This window comes from Gasterosteus aculeatus, chromosome 9 (genome assembly GCF_964276395.1).
Source record: "Gasterosteus aculeatus chromosome 9, fGasAcu3.hap1.1, whole genome shotgun sequence".
In the NCBI taxonomy this organism is placed as follows: domain Eukaryota; kingdom Metazoa; phylum Chordata; class Actinopteri; order Perciformes; family Gasterosteidae; genus Gasterosteus; species Gasterosteus aculeatus.
Window position 1 is genome coordinate 7,041,759 of NC_135696.1, and position 25,179 is coordinate 7,066,937.

Sequence of the window (25,179 nt, forward strand, 5' to 3'; positions counted from 1 at the left end):
ACTTGCAAGTAACTTCATGAGACAAATGACTGAAGTCACATGACTCTATCTACCCCCACCACACCTAAACTAGTCAAAATGGTAACAGCTGACGGCGTACATGTGGCCTGTCCTTCAATGTAATGTGGTAGAATAAATACATAATCAAAGCAACAGGAGATTGCAGAAATCTCTTACGTTTTTTCTTCACCTTCATGTCCATAGATGGCCGTCTATTGGAAAGAAAATATGTTTATGAATATGTTTGACCCTTGTGGAATGCAGTTGATTTCTAATTTGAGCCCAGGGGCAAACATCAGTCCACTCTGCTGCATTCAAAAGACTAGTGCATTCAATAGTATTTATACAGCTGTCTCTCTTACACACCACTGACTTATACAGTGCTACCTATTATGGGGCAACCTGCCAATTGAACAATCATGTACCATTGTTCACCTTCCTCCGCTTATATAGCCATTTTGAAGGGAACAATGATATGCGGTGCCAACAAACTAGGCGCCTCAGGGCAACAAGCCTTTAAGGGCAAATACATGTTTGCTCCCGGGGAGGAATATTAAATCAAGTGTCCCAGATGAGGCTGTGACTCCATTCTCAGCGCACACAACTCATCGTTTCTAATTGAACTGAAGAAGAAATAAATGATGTCACAAGTTAAGTGAGTATTACATCTTACTGCAAAAATCTTCGCTGATGGCAAATAGTTAGTTACTTTGCAGCCAGAGACTCACACTTATCAGAGGCGAAGGTTAATTCAGTAAGATACACAGCGTGCTGCGTATTTAGACCTGATTCTGTCAATGAGCTTATCTGAGCGCTACGATCGCATCCATTAATCCCACTACAATGCAGACTGAGACGTGTAGACATGGTAGAGAAGACAAGAAGTGTACTGCAAAAAAACAAAAAACAATGTAGACATGGAGCAGATTCTGCAAAGCTCCCAGCTTCAGCAACGAGGCCTGCAAATGGATCAGTGCTTTTAGTCGTGTGCGAAGTGCATCAAGCTCCCATAAATGGTGAGAAAGGAAGTGAGATGCAGATATTATTGGCTTGTGGCGGGAGACGGGACACATTTGGTGGTGTTCCTTTATCGTATGTACTTCTGTTGATGTATCTTTTATGAGCTGCTGAAGGGAGGTCACGACGACTTCCACAGCCCCAGTCGCTACGCTGCAGACAGCGAAGCAAAAGGCGCGGACCAGCAGGTGTGCAGCTGCAGACAAATATCTGCAGGATTTTCTATTTATCACAGCGTAAACATGTGGATCATCAAATATGTGAGCCAGAGAAGAAAAACATCCTAATGCGGTTTCGGTTACAGACACCGGGGAGTCCCACAATGTTACGACAGTGACAGGAAAGTAGCTTATAGTGAGGTTAGAAACCTGGGTGCCAATGTTCAAAAGCACCAACTTTAACTGCAAATACAGTTCTGATTACAAGCGACACACGTTTGCTTAAACATGTGAATTCATATCTTCATATTATTGAATTAACAGTATGTATGTTGTAAAACATCACTATATTAAGGCAGTCACAGGACCCAGTTTTTACATACTTTGCCACATGGGGGTGAACACCATCTTTTTTTTGGGGTGAGGCTTCCACCATGTGGTCGACAAATAAATAGCACTTGCACAAATAAAATATAAAACATTTAATATTTGACAACTAAGGGAATACGAGAGTATAAAACATTTGTAGATTAAAACAGAAGAAATCAAGGAATGTTATCATACCTTTTTGGTCTGAACTATGGGGAAAATGCAGAAGGTGGATTAATGCAAGCAGTAACAGCGCGACTGATGCCAAACCTATTGATACAGCCAGATATTCAAAGCCAAACAAAAAGGCCATCTGGGAACATCGGCAACTTGCAGCATGAATCAACACAAAGATGTTTTGCATTCGTATCTGCACAGTCCACGCTGTGAGAATACAGTGAAAAACTACTGACAAAGAACATTCTGTCACTCAAAGAGTGTGCAAAGGCATCTTTTTAGTCCATCAACTTTTAAGCATCCAGTCCAGGTACAGTGTTGCCGGCAGGAGTAGCAGCTGGCAGGGAGCCCCCCCGCAGAAACACCTTCCCACCAGGACCGCCGCTGTTCACAAAGTGGGCCATCAGGCCATAGAGGAGAGGCCTGTGCATAACATGTGTGGTCTTATAAACCCATGATGGTGAATGTGAATGACACAAAAATAAGGATATCTATCTAGTAAACATAATTTATTTTAACAAACGGAGTGTAGGAAACGATTAAGGTCCAGGGCCAGAATAAAACCCAGATCATTTTGGTCTCATTGGAATACTCTCATGTGCTTAGCTTTGCAAAAACAAGCACATATAGAAAACCTTGAGTACTGTACTCCGAGTTAGAACACAAGTGTTATAAAATAACTGACTATAGTCCCAGTGAGTCACAGCGTGTTGGTGGACAGCTGACCGCACAGCACTTACACAGACTTGGAGCTCGCATCCTCTGTGACGTTCAGCTCGTTCGCCAAGAACTGTCGGTCCAAGGGAACATCAGGCTGGCCCGATTCTGAGAAGACACAAAGTAGCTAAGTAAATACTAAGGGACACCACGGTAAAACGTGCCAGTCATTCACCACCACCTGCAGTGAGCACCGACGCGGTGTGCCGGTACTTGTTGAACTCCAGGTAGTCCCGGATGAGCTCGTTGATGAGCAGGTTTTCGCGGGGCAGCGGCGGGCGAGGCTCCCGCTGCTCATCCAGGGCGCTGAACACCTCCGCCCGGATGCGAGCCTTCAGCTGCCCCATCACACCGCGCGACTCCAGCGTGTCCCTCACGGCTGACAGGAAACAAAGAGAGAAGTTGGGTATTCGGTGCGTCGGCTGGACTTTGACGTGACTTGGTACCAGTCGGAATTCAGTTGACTTGTTGGTCGCAAAATGGGCCGTCTGATAATTGCCGTGCTCCAGTCGCTTTTTGCGAAATTAAAACGCGCTGAACTAATAAAAGAAATACAAACCTCTTTACACGTGTTTCAATATTGTAACCGAAGCATTAGGAACTGGCCTTCAAATCGGCATGAATCACATCATTCTCGATTCTCAAAAATGTATATTTATTATATTCCTACGAATGTCTTCTGCCGGAGCGGACGCAACGTGACCCCGACTGGAGGACCTCGTAGCGGGGTAACGTCAGCGGCGAGCTGGGTGGGAAATCCATGAAAACCAAGAACTGTGTGGCACATAGCTATCATTCACACAGGCCGAACTTACATAAAAGGTTTCACCAGTTTAGTATAACTTCAGAGCACTTTCAGGTGACCAATAGAGGACACAAGCCTCTCTTATCTTTTACAATTGTTGGAATTTTAAATGGAGACCGATTCAAACGACGGCGTCGATTTAACGTTAGCGGACCAGAGCTACCGACAGATTAACTAACACGTGCAGTAACTCGATCCGTTGTTTATCTGTTCCAGTTTGATTCAAGAATATAATAAATATCTGTAGACAAATGAAAGCGAGCGCTTACCACACTTCAGCTCAGTGATGGTCGCCATTGAAACAAGTGTAAAGGTTCATAACACAAACGTCTGCCCTCTGGTGACGTGGTTGTGTCATTTCGACTAAAAGACCCCAAACACCACGTGCAATCGCTCCAATAAATCAGTGTAGTAAAACGTATTATTATTGGGATTTTCTTCAACATGTATGCCCCAAATGAGCGTTGGCGCAGTTTTTTTTGTTGCATGATGATTAGAAGTAAATCACATCCACTTCTATCCAAATATGGCCATCCATGATCAGATGCAGTACGTAGACTTGATTGTGTTAGGTTTATGAAAAAAATGTGGAGAATCAATAATGCTTTGGTCCCTCTGGAGCAAAGTATTTAGTTAATTTTATTAATATTTTCCCTCAGCACTAATTTGCAAATAGTAGTAAGGTAATAGTAAAGACACTGTAGACTCAAATACAATTTTATTATTCAGCAAGACAGTACATTACCGGTAAAAGTTAAAAAAATAACAAGCTCGTTATGAAAAGTATAAATATAATACAAATCTTAAGGACGCTTAATACATTTTGTCCTTTAACATAAATACAATTCCTTATAATATATTGTCTAAACCAGTAAGACAAAACAGTGAATGCCTCTTCTCTTTAAAAAGTTCATTGGGTTCTTCCTTTGAAATTGAGGTCGACGTGGACTATTTACAGTCTGTGATGTCAGCACCATAAGAATAATACAGGTTTTTTTTCCTTCTCTACACATGGCCTGAGTTGTGTGGTGGAAGCAGAGCGGCAATCCCGCAGAGATTCATCACCATTGTTTTGAAAAGGCATTCTCTTCATTCGTGGTGGTTTGCAGTACCGCGTCAGGTTGAATCTGACCAGCAAGGTCTCTATGGACTTTTTTTATGTGTTTGCTTTGACAGAAATAAACAACAGCCACAAAATAGTTGGACATTTGCTTATGTCTTGGCTCACTTCAATGTTTTCCTCTTTTCCCAGACATATAAAAAGTCCACCTGGACTGCTTCCAGCTCAGATTTCTGAAGGTTAGTGTGTCAGAGTATTTCCTGTCCCAGTTTCTGGGGCGAGAAGATGAAATTGAATCGTAACAGTTTACAATTACAAAATTGTCTCTTTCTTGGTATAAAAGGCTAAAAAAGTAATAAAAAAAAACAAGTAAACATCAGCAAGGCCTGAGACAACATAGAAAATATATCACATGCTTTAAACCACTTACAAAACTGTAAAAACAACACAACGTCCTTAAAAAAGAGAACAAAAATCCTTTAGATTTGTGACTTTAAGTCTTATTTTGTAGCTCTGGACTTTATCTTTTCCTGGAATAAATTGACTCCAACACTTTATATACAATATTTATAGCTCGGAGACCACTGTAGATTTCTTCCAAAGGATCATTATCCGAGGATAATAAAGTCTTCAGGACAGACTGTGCGTTGAAAACCAACATTTAGGGACTTTGTCAGCAGCTGCTCTTCAGATTCATTGGCGATGCCCTCGTGGAGCTTTGAGCTGCCGCAGAGGTTGGAATTGCACAATTTTACCCGTGCTGTAGAGCCACACAAATAAGATGCCAGAACTGAACACCTGGACACCGGCTTCGTGGTACAAAGCCCAATGAGAAATTACATCAGACCAGCTTCCCGGCACATTCGGTAGAACTGTCCGCGCTGCGCGATGAGGTTGGCTGGAGTGTCCATCTCTGAAATGTGTCCTCTGTCCATGACGATCACTCTGTGAAGTGGCAAAAAAGTGTAGGGTGTTTTTTTTTAGATCCGGCATTTATTTTTCACACCTCACCTCACATCTAAAATCGTGGGATTTGTGTTGTTACCACTTCAAAATTTGTTTTTTCACGTGGACCACTGAGCAGATAGCGTTGTACCTGGTGTAGTCCATGATGGTGTTGAGGCGGTGAGCAACGGTCAGGACTGTGCAGTCTTCAAACTGCGTTCGAATTGTGGACTGGATGAGCGCGTCTGTCTCCAGGTCAACAGCAGCTGTCGCCTCGTCCAAAACCAGGATCTTGGTTTTTCTCAGCAAGGCCCTTGCCAAGCACACTAGCTGGCGCTGACCCAGACTATACAAAGGAGAGGGATACAATTATGTCAGATTTGATCCTGTATGTACCATGAAACTCTATGTGGCTATTCCTTCTATGAAGTCTGTTTACACACTAGAAAAACAATGGTCAGCGTTTTATATACATTACGTGGAGTCACATCTGTTTACCTGAGGTTTTCCCCTCCCTCTGAGCATTCATGGTTGATTTTGTCTGGCAGATTAGAGACAAAATTTTGAAGGTGAGCGAGCTCCAGTGACCTCCACACCTCCTCGTCCGTGTAGGTATCAAAGGGGTCGAGGTTCATTCGGAGGGAGCCTGAGAACAGCACCGGGTCCTGATAGAGGACGGCACGTGTTATTCACCGCCGGTAACACACTTACGATAATTTAGAATGGCTTATTCTTCATTAGATACAGATTGCAGCTATTACAAACAGTTTATGTGATGAAAGCCAAGGCTCAAATCCTGTTATTACCACTGTCGCACCTGAGGAATGATAGTAATGCGTGATCTGAGGTCATGGAGTCCGACGTCGGCGATGTCGACGCCATCTATTAAGATCTTTCCCTTTGCAGCCTCTAAGATCCTGAAGATTCCCAGGGCTAGCGAGGACTTCCCTGCTCCTGTCCGGCCCACAATTCCAACCTGGAAAAGAGGTTTTTAGTCAGAATGTGTATACAACATAATACAAGAAATGCAAAACATCCAGACGTAAGATGGTTAAATGACACAAAATGACTCACTCTCTCTCTTTCGTGAACTTGTAAGGTGATGCCCTTCAGAGCCAACTCAAGGCCTTTACGGTACTGCAGCCCATAGTCCTGGAACTCAATGGTGCCCCTCTGTGGCCAGTCCGGGGGCAAGGAGCTGCCTTCAATACTCCAACTCGCCTGCATTAGACAATAAGGAAGGGTGAGTACCAAAACTTTTATTTTTTCATGTTGGATTTTGTGTTTGGAGCTGTGATGTGTTTGTGTGGGTGCGGTGGGAACACTTGCCTCTTTAGGAGTATCAGCATACTCGTTGACTCTCTCCACGGACACAATGTTGTTTTCCACATCAGTCCAGGATCTCACAATCCAACTCAGGATTCCAGTCACCTGTAAATATCCAACACTTAGGTTTACTTTAGATCTTATACGTTCCTGTGCCGACAAGTGCATTTGCTGATTGAGCAAAAGCAACGCATTTATATTCCACTGTCTCAATTTTAAGCTCCAATGGCAATCGCACAGTGCCGTGCGGTGTGGGGAGTCGGCTGTCTTTGTTCGTAATAAGTCGGCTACTGGGAAACTTCCAGAACTGCTGTGTGAGAATGCGTGTGAGTGTGTCTGCAGGCAGAGTCTCTTACCTGGAGGGAGTGTGACACAGCCAAACCAACTATGCCTGGGCTCAGGGTGCCTTTTCCCATCACAGAGAGTATGGCGGCAGCTAAGACCACACCATTGCCAACAAACTCCAGGTTGACTGCCAGCCATCTGTGGATGCAATATTGATTTAGTTGTTGGCAGGCGACTACCAAAATGTATCCTTATTACTTAAGCCAAAAGTCCTTCTGTGTGAAATGAGAGCACATTATAATCATCACATCATCTCACCGGGTGGCCACAAATCTAGGGAAGTAAGAGGTCTGATTGAAGTCGACCCTCTTGTTAGTCTGCAGAATAAACCTGGACTGCTCGCCAAAGGCCCGGATCACGCTGGCGCCCTGCACCGTCTCGTTGAAGTGAGTGTAGATGGGCGAGCGGCTCACGGCTTCCAGCCTCCTCAGCTGACAGGATGTGGCGACGTAGAAGCTCTGTAGGCGCGGTGGAAAAATAAAACACACGTTTAATGAGTGAAAACAAGAGGGAGCAGCGAGGGCTTTCCCATAATTCGTGGGGAATGTGTGTAACATCCATGTCAGCAAGTTGGGAAACAAAACACAAGTGAATGGCAAAATCAGCAGGGTTGGTTTTGGGCCCGGAGCTTTCCAATAATACACTTTAATGGAAGCCAGCTCTTGCTGAGTCACCTTTGACATGAAACTCTCAAAGAAAACATTTGATTTGCGGTGAGTTTAAATGTTGGTGGAGAAATGTACCTGGACGAATGCGTAAAGTAAAGCCAGAGGCAGGATGACCACGGCTGCAAAGGGCATCGCCAGCAGCACAATGATGCAGACCTCCATGAGTTTGAAGACGTAGCACAACATCATCTTCAAGCCGTCTGGGACCATGCAGTCGATGGCGTCAATCTCTTTGGAAAAGCGGTTGAGAAGGTTGCCGCTGGGCGTGCACTCGAAAAATGACATCGGAGAGCGCAGCACGTTGATCAGCAGGTCCGCGTGCAGATGGGAAGAGGCTATGATGCCGCAGACGGAGATGGCGACCGTCGTACCAAAGATGGCGATGCCTGAAGTAAGGGGGGAGCGCGTTCAGATCACATCAGAGGCAAACATCAACAAACCGGGGTCGACTCTTCATCGGGTTGAGCTTTGGCGATATTTAAAGCTCTGGAACTGACCTTGCACAAAGCCAAGCGCACCAAACACGATCAGTTTCAGGTCCGTGTCGGTCTGGGTGCCGTTGACGATCGGGTCGTCAGCCCACACGCTCAGCCAGTAGTTGTAGGCCAATGAGGCGCCTTGCTGAAAAGCGTACAGGAAGACTATGGGAATGATGATGGCCAAGCCGATGGTCTTGAAGTACTTGTTGTACGTCGCCAACCGCACCTGATAGAAGAACAGCAGAATAGCAGTACAACACGATGAATCTCAAAGAATCCGATGATGATTGTATCAACTATTTCATGTTTTATCTGATAATAATTCATGTTTAGCCAGTGCTGAATCTCAAAAACGTCAAAAGCAACGTTCAGACTTACCCTTCCACTGCGGGCCTTGTCAGCCTCAGTTAGCTTGCCCAAGTCCTCTGGTACCGGTTCCTGGTCTGTTTCAGACACGGGCTCCATGTTCTGCAGGTTTGTATTTGTCGTGTCACCCCTGCACAATACGGAGACGCTTGGAGGTCATGCTTGGGATGCCAAACATCTTTATCACAAATTTTCAGTTTACATGATTGTTTACACACCCGATGAGCTGCTCCTGGGACAGGTCTCTGGAAGATGGCATGAAGTCCACCATGCTGAGACGAGCATTGGACCTCCTGGAACCAGCTTCAAGAAAGGGACATTTAGGGGTTCACCATTGGGATCTTTAGGTCCTCCTTTCTGCACAGACTGAATTTGATTTGCACGGTCGTCTTTTGACAGAATGCTTCTCACCTCTCTGTATGGCACTCTCTTTTCGCTCGGCGTTGGCAAAGGTGTGAATGAAGTCAGCGAAGGCGCCATGGCGGCTTAGGAGCTCCTGATAGGAGCCGCTCTCTGTGATTTCTCCGTCTCCTAAGACGAGGATGAAGTCAGCCTGCGGCAGGAAGCTCATCCCGTGGGTCACTAGGATGCGGGTCTGTTGAGAAAGCCACACAAGTGAGTAAAATAGCATGTAAGCACAACCCCGTACTTAATTGAGGCTTTCTTCAAAACAAAAGTGTCAGCAAAATGGTGGTTTCCGTATTGAACAGCAGCTCATGCCACGTAAGTGGTTCAAGTTATTGTAAGACCGCGTTTTAGCTTCTTGCAGCTGAAATGCACTTTGGTTATGTTACATGTATTACCTTGTCTCTAAGGACTCCTTTTGGTCCAATGACTTTGTCAAAGATGTGTTGGCCTACATGTGCATCGACAGCAGACAGAGGATCATCCATGAGGTACACATCCGCCTTTCTGTAGACGGCCCTAGCCAGGCTCACCCTCTGCTTCTGCCCACCTGAGAGGTTCAATCCCTGCAGAGACACAAGGATTCAAAGGTTTAGATAACCTCAAGGGATTTGGAGATAAAGAAGAAAAAACATGTATCTTCTATTTCTCCATTTCAAAACCTTTTCTCCAATTTCGGTAGCGTCTCCAGCAGGTAGGATTTCGAGGTCGGGCAGCAGTGCACAGCCTTCCAGCACTCGGTGGTACCATGTCTTTAGTTTCTCACGGCCGAATAAAATGTTGTCTTGGACTGTGGCATTCTGGATCCAGGCCTGCTGGGGCACATACGCCACCGAGCCCTGTGAAGACATACGTCAATAGTCAAGCCGTCAGCATTGATGAAATGAAACTCACGACTGAGAATTGAACCTTCATGTAAAACACTCAATACCTTTACTGTGACGCAGCCACTTCTTTTCTCTGTTTCGCCGAGCATGGCGGACAACAAGGAGGACTTTCCACTGCCCACATGGCCGACCACAGCGACGAGGGAGCCGCGTGGCACATGGATACTGATCCTGTCAACAAAGAAACATTTTCTTCTGTTACACTTTTTGTATTTATGTTAAATTACATTTCATTATTTTTTTAAACTCGTACCTTTTCAGACATGGAGGGCCCTCAGCAGACCAGCTAAAATTGCCGTTTTCTATCACCACGTCTTCCCCATCTTAGCAAGAAAGAAATGTTGAGTTAAGTGAAGAAAACCTGCAATAAATGCTGTTCTTTCAACCTGAGTAACAAACAAACCTTCAAAACAAAAATCCCCCTTGAAGTTTCAGCCTGGGCGTAATTACAAGTGAATTAGCTTAATCATGCAAATTACAGAGCTGTTGCTTTTTCACAAGCTGTCTTAGGAAGTGTTGACAGATTACATACCGAGAACTGCAGGGCTTCTCTATATTCTTTCTCTATGAATCATAGGTCTGAATTCATGCTGTGATTTACATCCAACCACTAAGTGGGGACATCATATCATTACCCTGTCTACCAGTTAGCCAGGGACGCAGAAAGTGACAGCGCGTATGATCCATACAAGGTTTTTGGGGCTCCACAGAAATAACAACAACATAATCTTGCGGGTTGTTGATATTGATTATGACAGCGTATGATTTAAGGCAGTACAGGGACCATATTGTGGAATGTGGTGAACCGTGCGGAATAATGACATAATGTCATTTAATGTTAAAGTTGATACATGGGTGGGGCTCGTACCAGAACAGAACGGAGCCTTTGAGACATTGTCTTCTCTCAGCTCCTCTGAGCACAGGTATTTTCCCAGACGTCTCAGTGAAACCATAGCCTGGAACAGTAACAGCGTTAGTTAACAGAGCACATAATAACATATCATGCACCATGGAAGTACAAAAAAAAAAAAAAAAAGAACAATCACATACGACATTACAATACAACCTACCTGCATAGTTGTGCTTATAGCAAATGGAAGCTGACTGAGTGGGGTCTTCAGAATGTTGATCAGCGCCATTGAGACAAAAACTTTCTGTGCATCCAGGACGTTCCTGTCATCAAGCATCACGTAGACTCCAAACATGGAGAAGGCAATCTTTGGGACAAATAGAGGGAATATTAGGGAAAAGACTGGAGGATCTTTGGAGACACAATTTATAGGATAAGGCTGGTGTTATTATACATTTCTCCAATCCAATCAATTTGTGTTAGACTTGCAGTGCCTCGAATTACATGTACCCTTTTTATTGATAGCTATTTTTGTGCTATTACCAGGAAAGAAGAGGAGTTGAAGGACGCGATGGAGATTGAATAAAGGATCTGAGACTTCTTCAGGGCTTTGAGCTCCTTTTCTCTTAGTCCCAAAACCTGCTCCAGGAAGGCCTTCTCCCAGGCATAAAACTTCAAGATCTTTATTCCACTCAGGATCTCATTCATCAGTCGGATGCGTCCGTCCATGAACTTCATTTGCACCTCCTGTTGACCAGACGTGAGCAATTTATTTTTGTCGTGAAGACAATTAAACTATTGTAAGATAGTCACACACTAGAGATACATTACCACATCAAAGCAAATACGCATGTATTTGGTCGGCACTCATCACAACTGTAGTCATTTTCCTGAACATCATATAAATTGTTCAATTCAGTAAGTATTGCTTGTTACATTTTAGTGATTCTTGTACAAGTAAACAACAAAGGGCGTGCAATGTGGTCACTGCATTCAAGAATAAGTTTGATTAAATTTCCATCTAAATTTACAGTCTGTTGTTTTTCCAATGAAATTAAATGTTATGCCCGCCTACTGCCACCCTTTCCCTTCATTGTCTTTTAAGCACGTTATATGGGATGGACATCAAAAGGACAAGGGAGAATGTAGCATCCAAGCCAAAACAGCCACGTGGCTCTTCAGCCACTATCTAAACCAGCTGCGACATCCCCGACCCAACATGCCAGATGTCAGGAACGAAAAGTCAGAAAATTCCTGTCACGCTTTTACCTGAAGCTTGCTTCTTTTCTTTGCTATTAATCCGTTGAGGGGGAAAATGAGAATGACAGTGGCGATTCCTGCCAAAGCCGACGGCCCGAGATGCTGAATAAAATAAAGATTGAAACGGTGTCAAGTTGAAAGTGAAGAGGCAGTTGTGCATGAATGAGGGGCAGTGGAAAAACATTTGGACATACCTGCCAGAGGAAGAAGAGACAAAGAGAAATTTCAATGGGAGCCAGCCAGACGGCGTTGAAGTACACCACAAAGTCCATGAGCTTCTGAGTGTCCGCCGAAACCAGATTCACAATCTCGCCCACAGTGCAAGTCCTTCTGGCAGAGCTGTTTATCACCAAAGACTGGATTGACAACAAAAGACATTTCAGCTGTCCAATATAGAACTGCACACTCAAAAAGATACCAGACGATTATTCATTTTAGACTAAAAAAAACTGGTAATCTTGCTCGATTTTCCTGTCTGGAAGGAGAGACAGCTGTTGTTTTTGCTGTTTAAGACGTGATTCACGAGGTTGGCGGCTACACGTCCGTGGATGCAAATTTACACACCTTCCTGTAAACCAAGCCCATCACAGCTGTCTTCACCCTCATTCCCACTGTGAAGCATGTGTACATGTACTGATGGTTGAAGAGGGACTGGAGACAGGACAGCAGGAACATCAGAGTGGCGTAGAAGTAGCCTTTCCACAGCGGAGCATCTTCATCCCTCATGAAATCCAGAAGAAGACTGCGGAGGAGGAAGTTAATACTTAATCCGGATGTTCGGTTTTTAAATGCATGTTAGTCCAATAAAAAAAAAAAAACTCAGTTACTATGTCTGGTTTTCCCTGGAGCGCAGTGAAACCAATGAAAGCAGTCACAGACGAGCTTACCGAACCCTTCTTATTTTTAAAGTCAATGTGGTATTATGTGACTTTCACTGTGTCCCTAAACCAGCGACGCTCACACTTGGCCAGCGCTTCCCTTATTGTGGTACGACAGCATTTCTGCTGTTTACAGGCTGCTCTCCCTCCAGGCCTGTCCTCCTCAATGGAGAACACAGGGCTGCGGTCTCGTCGTCTACTTTATCTGCTCACAGCTCCATGACCGTAATTACCACTTCCACTGATTGTTTGTGCATCAACAACAACATTCCAGTCTGGCTGGTACGATTGAGCAGCGTAACCTGTTTTCATTGCTGCCAGCGTCTGTTGTTGCTCGAGCCACAAATCATTGAAAAACAGGACAATGAAGGGGATATCTTGTTAACCATTTGTTTAGACACAAAAGTGTATCCATATGTGGAGCACGGAGTATCTGCCTAACCAATGATTATTTAAATAATACCAGGAAAATGTACTCTCTTCTGCCTAAATCCCTAAATTGGACAGTCAACGCCCACAAAATCCCTATAAAACCTAATTTTACTCTCGACTGGAGTCAATCAAGGTAATTTCAGTCTGAGCTGAGGTTTTGAAATATTGGCTGCAACTTTCCTTGATACAGAGTTCGCAATGCCGTATGGTTTGTGGGACTCCAAACACTGAGAAGCTGGGAAAGTGATATTTGAAAAACAACATTTTCCAAGTATGGTCATTTGCGATACCAACTGTACTTCAAATCAATAATCTTTTGTGTATTATCTTTTTATTTGTGGTGCTCTTTGGAAGTGTAAAACCAAATAAACCTGAGCTTCGTGGGACTGGTTCCAGAGAATCTCTACAAGTATTGGGCAAATCTCAAAGAAGCATTTCATTTGAATTCATTTTGACAGATTGCACTCATTGTGATGGTTTCAATGACCTCTTCCTGTTTCTTACCTCAGCACCTGGGGGATGGCGAACATGAAGGCATCGTGGAATATAATATACAGGGTGCCGGTCAGAAAGTACGGGCCGAACTTGCGTGCCATCGTCCTGAGCAGGAAAAAGCCGGAGCTCTGCTCCTTCTGCAGCTTCCTGAGGAGCTGCGCCTGGTCTGGTAATCTGCTCCCCAGCGCCGCAACCGCCGCTAAGGCCTTCTCCTGCCTGCAAGAGAACAAGCTGTTGTTACAGACAATCCATCTGTGTCATGATGCTGCGCCTTTCCAGTCTTTAATGTAAAACAGGCTGTTGTTATTCGCACCATCAACGATGGACTCAATAATTGGCCACTAGTAAAAGACATTATTCACTGACATTATCCATTGACATGATGGTGATCTGTGTGCTCGAGGGACCGCTTTGAACCTATTTGTGGCCCAAAATGCTTTTGGCGATGACACATCCCAAATTCCAATTTGCTGCAATCATGGTCCCGCTCTGCTTGGGTCATAAATTCAACCGACGCCATGCTGATGTTTGGCCGCAAAATGTATTCTTTGTGCAGGACACGCATGCCTTGTACTCGCTTAACTCAACTTTTACGAAAGTTCAATACCAAATTGTCCGAGGCTCTCACTTTTGAACTTTGGCACATTCATCCGTCCAGTCCTCCTCCAGCTCAGCTATTATCTTGCGCGACGTGTCTTCCTCTCTCAGGGTCCACAAGTCCTCTGCTTCCAGCGGGGTGCGATATCCTTTCACAACAAGCCTGGGGAGGATGATTTTTTACACACACAATCGTCAACAAAACACACATATTGCTGTCGCTCGGCCTAAGCCAAAAAATGACGGGTTTTGGAAGAACCATCTTACCCAGTGAACCACCAGAAGAGAATCTTTGACAGAAAAGAGGCGTCCTTCACGGGACAGGGATTCTGCAACAGGTTAAAGACTGGACTCAATGTTGTTTTCGCGGCCATTTAGACACGCACAGCTTCACAGAAGTCGTCGGGTGATGATTGAATGGCGCACTAGTGAGGAGTGTGTTTAAGTACGCTAATGTGTCTACAGTCGGGTGAGGCCATGCACTCCCACAGGACAGAATAAATAGAGTTCAGTGTCACGGGCGGGGGATGACGTTTTGAGGTCTAGCTCAAACAGAACGAAACCTCTAATCACAAACTGTCCAACGAGTTGATACACAGAGAAAATGTGTCTTCATGGCGTCTCTCCACCCTGCTCACTTCATCTCCAGCGCTCTTGCTCGTACTTCCTGTGAGTAACTCTACCCAGAGCGTAGGGCGGAGAGGAGGAGAAGGTGGAGGAGGACAAGTAGGACACGGCAAAGAGCGACCAATGGGTGCGTCCGCCACGCCAGACTGCGGCTTCTGCCCCCTCAGCCTCTTCAATACAAGCCAAGGGCTTCATAGGGACTTTACATAGGGACTATTATTTTAATTTCATCACTGGGGAAACGTTGCGTCACACGTCTTTTTGATTGATTACAAATTCATTTTCATGAACCTGTCAGCTGCTTGCTATTTGGAGCTCGAGTGTCATGGGGTTCATATTTGTTGGGATGGTGAGATATGTATTGAGTAAGGCCTTTGCTGTTGCATTGTAACAGCAGCGGTCCTGATGTTGTCCGGCGCTGTAGTGAATGAGTCGTGGCGATGGTATGCAGAAGAACAACCACAAACACACACATTAGCACTAGGAAGCCAAAGTGGTGTAGTGAGAGCGGAAGGAAGGAAGAGTGTGAAACACATCATTTCCTGCAAAAGGGAAAACATCTTGACAACAGACGTTTCCTTTCCCAGGTAACAAATAGGTGTGGATGTTTCTGACGGAAGTGGGATGCGTTCTCCTACGCCTACCTTTTCCAAGAGTTTTTTTCCCTCGGCTGGCTTGTCAGCAAAACAACAGAGGAAGAGCTGGGCCAATTGTATTGTGAAGTAGGAGAAGAAGGCGAAGTATCGTACGATGTCTGAGGAAATTCCCTGTGGAATAAGAGAGCACAGATTAAGGAAGCTGCTACAGGGATGAAAATACCAGTCTTTTGCCCTTTTGTCCTTTCTGTTTATCTGTGTTGAACCATTCCAGACAGGTTTTTTATAGTTAGACTTATATGTTAAGCAAAGGACACAATTAATTGGCTTTTTGGCCGAGCACATTCCAAATAACAAAAACATTGCTCTTAAAATAAGACGTGAGGTTTTCAACGTGATCGTTGTGTTTTGGCTGTTTTCTTCCTTTCAACATTATTAAAAAATCACACAATACCCTGCAACTTGAACACCTTGCTTTTGCATTCTTACAATGTATAGCGGACGTATTATTTAAGATCACAGACACAATAAAAAGTATTTTGGACCTTTAAGCTAAATCAGAGTGAGAACCCAGGCGTTAATAGTGTACTTTAAATAAATGAAGTGATAGTTATAGGTGCCTCTCAGCCACGCTAAGAGCCTGTATCTGTAAATAGAGAGATTGTGGTTGTACAAACCAGTCCAGTCACAGTCAATCAAGGGAGTAGCTGCGATATTAACCACTCTGAGACTTTTGTGAAATGTATAAGGGACTTGTTATTCTTGAAGTACAGAAATTTGGGGGTTTGGCAGGTGCATTGTTTACTATTTGGTCAAGGCCACTGCCACAGCCAGTCTGTGCAACGTGCATGCAACGGGTGTGCATGAAAGTCAGATGGCAAACAGTAAAAACATCCCTCTGAAAGTGTGGTGCTGTGCCCAGAAAGGAGATATGAATGGGGCCAAATGGATCCGGCCACACAGTGAAAAAAGGGTCAGGGTGGTCGGGGAGTGGGTGGAAAAATGTGGGTCAGGCGACTTAAAAATGGCCGAGGATCGACAAACAGGAGGTCAGTCAACTCAGGCCATCAACGCTGCGATGTGAATTAGACACTGTCTTCATAAATATTCACAATGTGTGTATTTAATGTGAGTTGACACACTAGACACGGACAAACGGCTAAAATGGGCAACACAAATGTTGGCACAAATACTTCTTGCAGGAGTAAAGTAATCATTACCATGTCAGATGAATTGCCCTGCAATAGTAACTCAGCAGCAGCGTACAACAACCTACAAGACTTACTGTAATAACACCACAATGCTGGAGATATCAGCCAGTTAGGTCCACAATATGCAACCAAACTTGGAAAAAGTAAAGTTAGCTTTTTCATCAAGTCTTTGTGCTTAGCTTATTAGTTTTTTTAGCAAGCGTATCCAAATGTCAAATTATTGCTCTCTGTAGCAGGAGAACCTTTAGTTTTTTTGGTTTTATGGTTTAGTGAATTGCCTTTTCCAAATGGCACCGCAACACAGCACTGACGTTCCTCTGGTCTGACCCTGGGCTGCCATGTCTCACCAGCATTTATCCAAGGGCCATCATTACTCTCCCCCAAGCAGTGTGGGAATGTCACACTGAGGACGATAAAACAGAAATATGGATGTGTGTTTGTTTGTGTGTTTTTATAGAAATGCAAATGCGACTGCCCCACGGCTGCAGTGTGCACTTAAATAGAAGCTTACCCCACACGACAGTGATTGCAGTGTCTGACGCGAGGCACGGGGAAGAAAAGGAAAACTTAAACACACACAAGCGGAATTGTCAGTGCCGTCCTCCAACGCTTGGTTGACGTCGGCTACCTCGGTTGAAACGCGGGGATGAAACAGAGGGTTTGTCTCAAGCTGCGCTGCTGGAGTCGTGTGTCTAGACTACGGGTAGAAGTGGACCTGATTATTTATCCCGGAGAGTTCACTGAGTTCAAACCTGACAAACACACTTTCTTCAAGGGCATTTTGGGATGCTTGGAATGCACTGATGTATTGTTTAATGAAATAATGTTATTTTGTCAATACTTAACATTAATTAGTCTAAAGACATACCTCATCCATGGCCAGCTGGATCTTCGCTCTTAGAGGAACCAGGGAACAGACCACGGCCAAGACCCAGAAGAGGAAGAGGAATACAGAGGAACGACAGCCTCGTATTCTTTCCAACTGGATGATGCATAAGGCCAAGATCTAGAGAGGGAGACACAGAGGTATAGGGGGACTTTATGTTGGGGTCTCATAGCACAGGAGAGGAAGCAATCCCTGATTTAGACAGCACTATAATCTTCAACAAGAACAAGAAAAACATAATTTCTAAGTAGGGATTAGCTTTTTGAAAGAAAAACAAATCTTATTTACCAACCCATTAGCTTTATGTTCGCATGCTAGTTCTAAACCAAAAAATGCAAAGAAATAAAGCCCTCTCTCCCATGTCAATTGCATATGTTAATGCAAACCTGTTCAACAGTGAAGGCATAGTAATATTCACTTTAATGTAGTCTATTGTGGTTTTGAGAAAGAACTGATGGTTTCCAGCTGACCTCAGGCCTGCAAAAAAAGGAATGCATGGTATGCTGCATGCCGTGCATGAACACATACTATCCTTAAAAAAAAAAACAAGTTCTATAGCGGGACGTGTTCCCAAAAATTGGCCGGATTCAGGGTTTCGACGCTGTTGTCTCAGAGGAGTCACTCATCTGCTCCTGAACCACTGTAATTGGTCCCTCTGTGAGGGGTTGGCCAGTGAAACGTCACGTTGTCCTGCCGGCCCAAAGCAGCTTTAGGTTACTTTGAGATGAGCCACAGACGTGTCCTGTTATAAACCACAGTGACTTTGTAATTACATACGTTTTTCACATCAACAACCGTATACATTCCTCTGGGAGATGTGTACAGAATTCTGTTTTGTGAGGGTAAAGATCCTCATCCGCTCCGGTAGATTCAAACAACACTTTCCATTAAATGTGGTGACACACTGATTCTTTATTCTTATGTGCATTCATTTTCCCTGCACACTTGATACTAGCCTATTGAAGGAGGAATACAGAGAGACAGGCATTTACAGACATACCTATGGGGAATTTAGAGTCTCCAGTCCACTTTACTGCGTGTTTGAGCCGAAAGCGCAAATAAAGAGTGGACGAAACGAACTGTGCGTAGAGGCGAGAATCGACCGATAACAATTACTATTACCATTCTTTTGGCCAATTGGAATATAAAATCTGTAAGCAAATAATTGACGTATTATCATCCTGTGAAATTTTAATTGCAAACATGTTGGCAAACAGTTTACGCATCCAGTCATAATGAAGCAACGTTACAGTGTTTGCATCCACCTCATGAATGTGGGTACAATAGTTACTCTCCTTTTAGCTCCGATTTCATCTCCATCAACTCCTGAAAGAAAAATGTGTCTCTCTGGCAGCCAAATGCTCTGTTATTTTCTCACTAACCTCTTCTGCTGATTGGTGCTGGAGATATAGTGCACAGAGGATTATTAATGTACTTTATTCTAAAAGGGCACCAAACCAACACAATTAGCGGAAATATTTTTAAAGAAAGAGCTGAGGGCAACTACAGTCTGTGATGATCTTTTTTGTTTTCATCACTATATGAGATACACAGGGTCATTTCATCTATTGTGGATTTTAAAATATGGATTACTGCAGCTGTAAAATGTAAGCCAAATATATGTGTAATTTTTTCCTCTCTAGTTTTGATCAACTTTTCAAGTTTCCTCTGGTCACCGGGCAGCACCAGACCCATGGTAAGACCTTTATGTCCTAGATTGCTGGTGCGTTTAGTGCTAAAGAGGTAGAGGCTGCATCAGCCTCAATCCAAACCTTAGTATAGGTGGTTGACTCATAAAGCTGACCTCGGGTCAGGATCTGAGGGCAAGAACCCTGCTTTTCATGCCCTCCCTTCTAACTTGCCATATTGCTCCAAACCATCCGTGGGTGGAACCAAGTCCATCAATGAGCCCCAAATCAAAACCCTGCCCTATAATTACACGGGAAGTGTGCAGCTCTTGGGAAGGAATGGGACTTTTACGTCATGGTATTGCCGATTATAGTCAGTGTCGTGTGTGCTTTTCATCAATAGTGACCACGATGTGTGGGCTGAAAACTGTTACCAAACCCTGAGCAACAAGCGCACAGTGTTCCAGTCCTGCACTCAGGGAACGGCTGATGGTGGACGGCTACGATCAAGAAAGTCATATCCTTCAATAGAGATAGTCTGGCAGGTGCATTTGCAGATTGGTGACAAGCTCGAGGTCTGGGTGTAGTAAATGTTTGCTGTCTTTCCCTTTGGCCTGAAAAATTGTTTAACTATATCAGTGTATTTGTACCCAAACGTGTTTTGCTATTGACTCAGGAGCCAGAAAAGACCACAGGTGGGCTGTCTGAGACGGCAGTACATGTATGAGGCCGCAGAGAGAGGAAGCTCGGTGAGTAAACAGCTCAGCGGGCCACAGGAAACCTTTACTGTACTGCGTTGTAAATGTTACGTCACTCCGTCTCAAGACAGACAGCATTTTAAACTTTCCATCCATGTGGTCGGCCGCACCCTTTTCTCTGGGCGCCTACTCATCACTGTAGTTACATTCATCAAATGAAAATGAGCGGGGTCCATGTTCAGGGTTGTTTTCATCAACACAAGCCTCTGAAACCCTTCTCTGATTGCACAGCAGCCAGTGTCTTCTATAAATACCTCTCTGGGGGTTATAGTTTGATTAAAGATGCTTGAAAGTAAGACAAACAACATTTGTAAAGATTACACATCTCATCTATACCACGTAAATGGATCCCAACATTTCAGTTAGCACTTCTTCCTCCTCAGACCTGAGCAATATAAATGTGCACTATTTTTCACTAGAATTTGGGGATGGTTATGTTTATTCAAGACCTCAGGTTCTTATTCCAAGGTTAAGTTAAATGAATGTTTGGAGCTCATTCTGCATCGCAACAAATACAGTTTTGGTCAGAACAATGGCACTCAAATAAGGAACTGGCATCAAACCAGTGCAACAGTCCACACCCGTAGCCTTGCCTATAAAAGACTGGAGCTTTCTGTGTAATTAGGTTTGACGACAATTGTGTTTCATCGCCGATGTATTTGGTGGTTTTGTGTTTTTTAAAAGATGAACAAAAAGGTTGGAAGAGATTCGGATGAGCTTGACTTAAAGTGCATAATGAGTCAACACGCTGCCATCACTGTACAACTCATTTACATTTAATAACTTTGGGTGGAAAAGTGCTGACTGTCAACTTGGAGTTTATGAGTGACTCAGTCGTCACAGTTTCTGACTAAGATCATCCTGAAATGGCAATGGTGTGGGAAATAGTAAAGCCTCTCAATTCTTTATATATATATATATACATATATATATATATATACATTATTTTTGTTTTTGACATATGGCCTCTCACTTGCACAGCACCTACCAAGCACATTTTTCATTGAATTGAAACTTTGCACTTACGTAGACAGTTCAATTCAACATCAAATAGTAGCTGATGTCACTACACATGTACACTGCACACTGATGAGTGGTGGTCAAATACTGGCGGCGTTCACAGGGTACTGGGATATTTGCATTGCCTGCACACTATAAATCTAACCTGGTTAAGCATCTTTGCACCTCAGTGCCTGTCCAACACATACATAGGCTGTATATTCTTATAAACATGTGAGCCAGCGGGGATCAAGTAAAAATATTCCCAAAACTTCTGTTACCCAGAGCAACCCTGGAGGGATGTCAGATGGGTGAGCTCAATACTTAGAGCAACTGATAAACTAATGAAAAATTGCCTTATTATTTTGCCATTCCCTCACATGTCAGTATGAATGTCATACTTGATCAAGAATTTACAACAGAGTATTCATATTTCCCTATTTATAGAGACTTGTGAAATTGCTTTGAAATAGGAAGTTATTTCAATTATTTCAGGACCTGTCAACAGTTTTATAATGGTTCAACAATTAACACACAATGTGAAACAATTAGGTATGTATGAAAGGCACTTTTCTGTTAAATTCTACTCAGTGCGTGTACTGGCTGTTTTAGATGGATGAGTCTTCAAACTGGACTTAATGCCCAGACAACAATTTAAATTATTGTTGATTTCTCTTCCATTCATTCTCTCTAATGGCCATCAGGAGAAGACACCTCTGGGTGCAAAAGGTTTTTAAAATGTGTTTAAATATATGAGAAAATGACTGATTCTCATTAATTTTATTACGCTTGCAAACATTGTAAAGATAATTTCATGGTCTGGGAGTTGTTTATTTTAATTTTCTCCACTTTTAACACTTTTCCAGTGTGTTTTTGGTTCAGGAAAGGTAATTGTAACCTTTTACATAATCTAAAAATATCTTATTCAAAATCAAGATGTAATGGAAAAAAACAAGCTGGTGATGGCCAAAATAACTCAAGGCTGCAAATTGACATCCCACAAAGCAAGGTCTATTGTCGCACTAATCAACTCCAATTGATATATTCAGTCTACAGATTCTGCATTAGCCTCGAAGACTCTTCATTTTTGATTTTCTAAAGGAGAGTAGTAGAAGGGTATTCAGTTCTTTGCAGTCCGTAACCTCACTGCTAGTGCCATTAAATCCTTAAATCCATACAAGCAGTCAAAGAAGGCCCTTCGCTTTGACGGCACCAAAAAAGCTTGAAATTGAAATGGATCAGATAATTCCCAGTTTAGATAAATAAAATGTGTGTGTGAACAGCACAACGGGAAACGAGACACGGTATTTACCACAGTCATGCTGCGTATGATGGGGCTCAGTAAAAAGACCATGTGCTGCTCGATCTCCTGACTCCTCTCCAGCAGTATGTAGAAGAACTCCACAAAGCCAAAGGAGGCCAGCAGGAAGCCCAACATCTGCATGGGACAAAAAAGTAGTAAAAGCTGTCACATTTTCAGTCGATAATTAAGATTTACGTTGAGGTAAATTAAAACCGTTTTTCTTTTGTGTGAAAAGCTTTGGACAATAAAGTGAAGTCTCACCGTCTTGGCGCAGCAGAGGCAGGACATTCGAATGCGTCCGGAGTCATGGCAGTAGAGGTGAAGGCAGTAGAAAGGCGCCAACAGCCACAGATAAATACACGGCACCCACACCAGCACTGTGTTCTGGAAACACTGGGTCAGGTCTGGGTTGGCTGTGTACCATGTGCGATTCCAGTCCTACAACAAACAGAGGGTAACAAAGCTGGATCAAGATAATACCCTGCAGTCAAACAGAGAGGTTACGTCGATCATCAGCGATGGGAGTCCAGTGGATTCAGACGTGAGACCTTAGTTCCATCCATCTGGGTAGCGCACAGTCAAACCACAGCGTGTACCCATTCCGACACTGTGTGAGTTGGAAACGGCTTTTTTTTGCTAAAAAGCGGAGTCAGTTTGTGTTTTGTTTTGTTTTGTACCACATCTGCCGATGTGTGTTTTCTAATTTCAGTAAGCACATTAAAAAGTAAGGCCAAGGGTTACACTGTTAACGAAGCCTTTAAACAGCACAAGTTTGAGATTGTGTAACAGCACCAGAAGCAAGGTGGGTTTTCTTCAGCAAAACAAACAACACCGAGGTATAAGTGGCCTGTTGTAGTGTTGCTTGACTTGTTTATTACTTGACTGGCCTAATGAGGGACAGGGTGTCTGGCTGCGCTAACGAGGCTGCCCTGTGGAGACGGCGCAGGAAGTGGTTTAGAGCTCCGACCGTGGCGGAGCAGTCTGGCCCTGCTGGTGCACTCTAAACTGGGACAAGGAAGAGAAGCCGCAATTGGTGGCAGATGCGGCTCCGTTACGTAACAGCCCCGGTGCTGAACCTGGCCAGGTGAGACGCATAACTTCTGGTAGTTGCTGCTGTTCTGGGAGGGCGGCGTTTCCCTCACTTCACCATCATTTTCTCCTGTTTCCCTCCTCTGGAGCCGCAAAAGTCTGAATCACGGTAGAATACCTGTTAAAATCAGGTGTCGCTCCTTTGACTGCAGCAGGTTTACAAAATTCCCACGCAGCTACAGCTTTGGATTGGATGGGGTTTAGGGTATATAATGAACACACTAGGCAGTGTGTGGGAGGATTTCGCAAACCCTTCTGACTCAGTGGTCAGTGGCAGACGATGAACAGTGCGCTTTTATGAAAAGAAATTCAACTTGTCAAACCCTCTCCAAGCACTTTCTTGTGCATTTTGTTCAGCAGCCTCTTTCTGTGGTGGACGAAGACGATGCCACTGGCTTTGAGGAGGCTATTTCTGCCCGACTAGCACAGTGATGTGAAAGTAGTAGAGACTATAACTGTGCTGCGAACCCGCTGAATCCGCACAAACTCAGTGGCTAACAATAAGTGAAATAAACCAAATCTTGTGCGGATATTGTTGGCATTGATCAGTCTCACCCATACACATTTCCTGGCTTCTGTGATGACCCCTTTCCAATCAGTGCAGCCTAAAAAGCTCACATGCATTCTGGATTAAACCTCTCCTGCTGAGCTGAATTGTGACAGTTCAGTTCAGTAGTAAAAAATATAAATCCCCGTGACGCTGTCCCAGAAGTACGTGAAAGGATGATTAGTACAGTTAACAACTGAATACTTTGCAGCCAACATAGTAAGTCAAAAAATCTGTTAAAACTATGCATTGCAATTGATGTAGCGTGGCCAAAAACAAGCATCTGTACATTAAACTTCTGTGGCAAAGAGGGCAGCGCAACATCTGGAAACAGTGCCACTGTTTTGAGGTTTTGCCAGAGCGAAAATTAAAAAAATAGCCATAATGAGAAACAAAGGAGCAGAAGGAGAGAGAAAGAGAGGAAGAGGGGGAAAAAGTTGGGAGCGATTGCATTCAAGAATTTTTCACTTTCGGCTGACATGTCCACCCTCCAGCCAGATCCAGAATGTGGACATAAAACACCATATGGCTTTTCCAACGACAGCCGCTCACTCATTGTGATGCTCTCCCACCTCTCAGCATCTCATTGTGCTGAATCGCAGAGTTCAGTGACGCTAAACAATGTTTTCGGCGCAATATTAATGATAATTCCTCAATTCAGTGTGGATTTCAAACATGCTTAAATATCTACATTCAGGCTAAAAAGTGCGATAACAATTCTCTTCTAACAGTAATGCAGGCTCATAAACACAAGAACGCATTTTTTTTTACCAGAACGTTTACCCATCAATACGGGCTTAAAAAAAACAAGCTTGAGTGACAAAAGTAACTTGCTTGACACAAATATTACAGGGGAACACGACATTAACTTACCCACAGGGGATCCAGCCCGCTGATTCTGCAAAATGCATCCATCCACTCGTTGGGGGTTGATCGGCCCTTCTCCTCACGCCAGGTAGCAGCCTCTCGGCACCAGTGTGTGTGTGTGTCTGTGTGTGTGTGTAATGTGGGGGGCTAGAGTTTGGACTTTTCTTCTCTGGCTAATGGCAGTAAACCTTGGGGTTAGCTGGTTCCTGTCTGGCTCATGCTCATGCTATGCTTATTAGTGTGTACGCGTGTGTGTGCGTGTGTGTGTGTGTGTGTGTGTATTTGAGTGTGTCAGCGTGACTTTTCCTCCCCTTTAATTTAACAGCTTCTCTCAATGAATCTCTGTCTCCGTCTGTCTCGCTGTTTGATCTGCTGCTGTCCTGAGATCTTGAGTCTATCTGACTTTTACTCTGCCTGCCTTCTGTTTATGAG

General features: G+C 43.9%; 2 protein-coding genes across 2 annotated transcripts; both read right to left on the reverse strand.

Annotated features, from left to right (window-relative positions):
- Positions 1 to 1,642: 1,642 nt before the first annotated feature.
- cep20 (centrosomal protein 20) lies at positions 1,643 to 3,731 on the reverse strand. Its single transcript, XM_040185938.2, has 4 exons — positions 3,513 to 3,731; positions 2,620 to 2,817; positions 2,462 to 2,546; positions 1,643 to 2,144 (listed from the first exon to the last, which is right to left on the reverse strand). Exons 1-4 carry the CDS (start codon positions 3,538 to 3,540, stop codon positions 2,015 to 2,017), a joined length of 441 nt encoding a protein of 146 aa, XP_040041872.1. The 5' UTR covers positions 3,541 to 3,731; the 3' UTR covers positions 1,643 to 2,014.
- Positions 3,732 to 3,944: 213 nt separating this feature from the next.
- abcc6a (ATP-binding cassette, sub-family C (CFTR/MRP), member 6a) lies at positions 3,945 to 24,942 on the reverse strand. Its single transcript, XM_040185765.2, has 31 exons — positions 24,754 to 24,942; positions 22,506 to 22,682; positions 22,254 to 22,379; positions 17,539 to 17,676; positions 15,508 to 15,630; positions 14,504 to 14,565; positions 14,268 to 14,399; positions 13,649 to 13,855; positions 12,399 to 12,576; positions 12,029 to 12,190; positions 11,844 to 11,936; positions 11,118 to 11,321; positions 10,795 to 10,941; positions 10,593 to 10,680; positions 9,978 to 10,047; positions 9,769 to 9,895; positions 9,500 to 9,676; positions 9,236 to 9,403; positions 8,844 to 9,027; positions 8,651 to 8,735; positions 8,445 to 8,562; positions 8,085 to 8,292; positions 7,663 to 7,973; positions 7,178 to 7,377; positions 6,931 to 7,057; positions 6,578 to 6,679; positions 6,323 to 6,469; positions 6,066 to 6,224; positions 5,747 to 5,913; positions 5,400 to 5,594; positions 3,945 to 5,248 (listed from the first exon to the last, which is right to left on the reverse strand). The coding sequence occupies exons 1-31, from the start codon at positions 24,793 to 24,795 to the stop codon at positions 5,140 to 5,142; spliced, it is 4,533 nt and encodes a 1,510-aa protein (XP_040041699.2). The 5' UTR covers positions 24,796 to 24,942; the 3' UTR covers positions 3,945 to 5,139.
- Between the last annotated feature and the right edge of the window lie 237 nt (positions 24,943 to 25,179).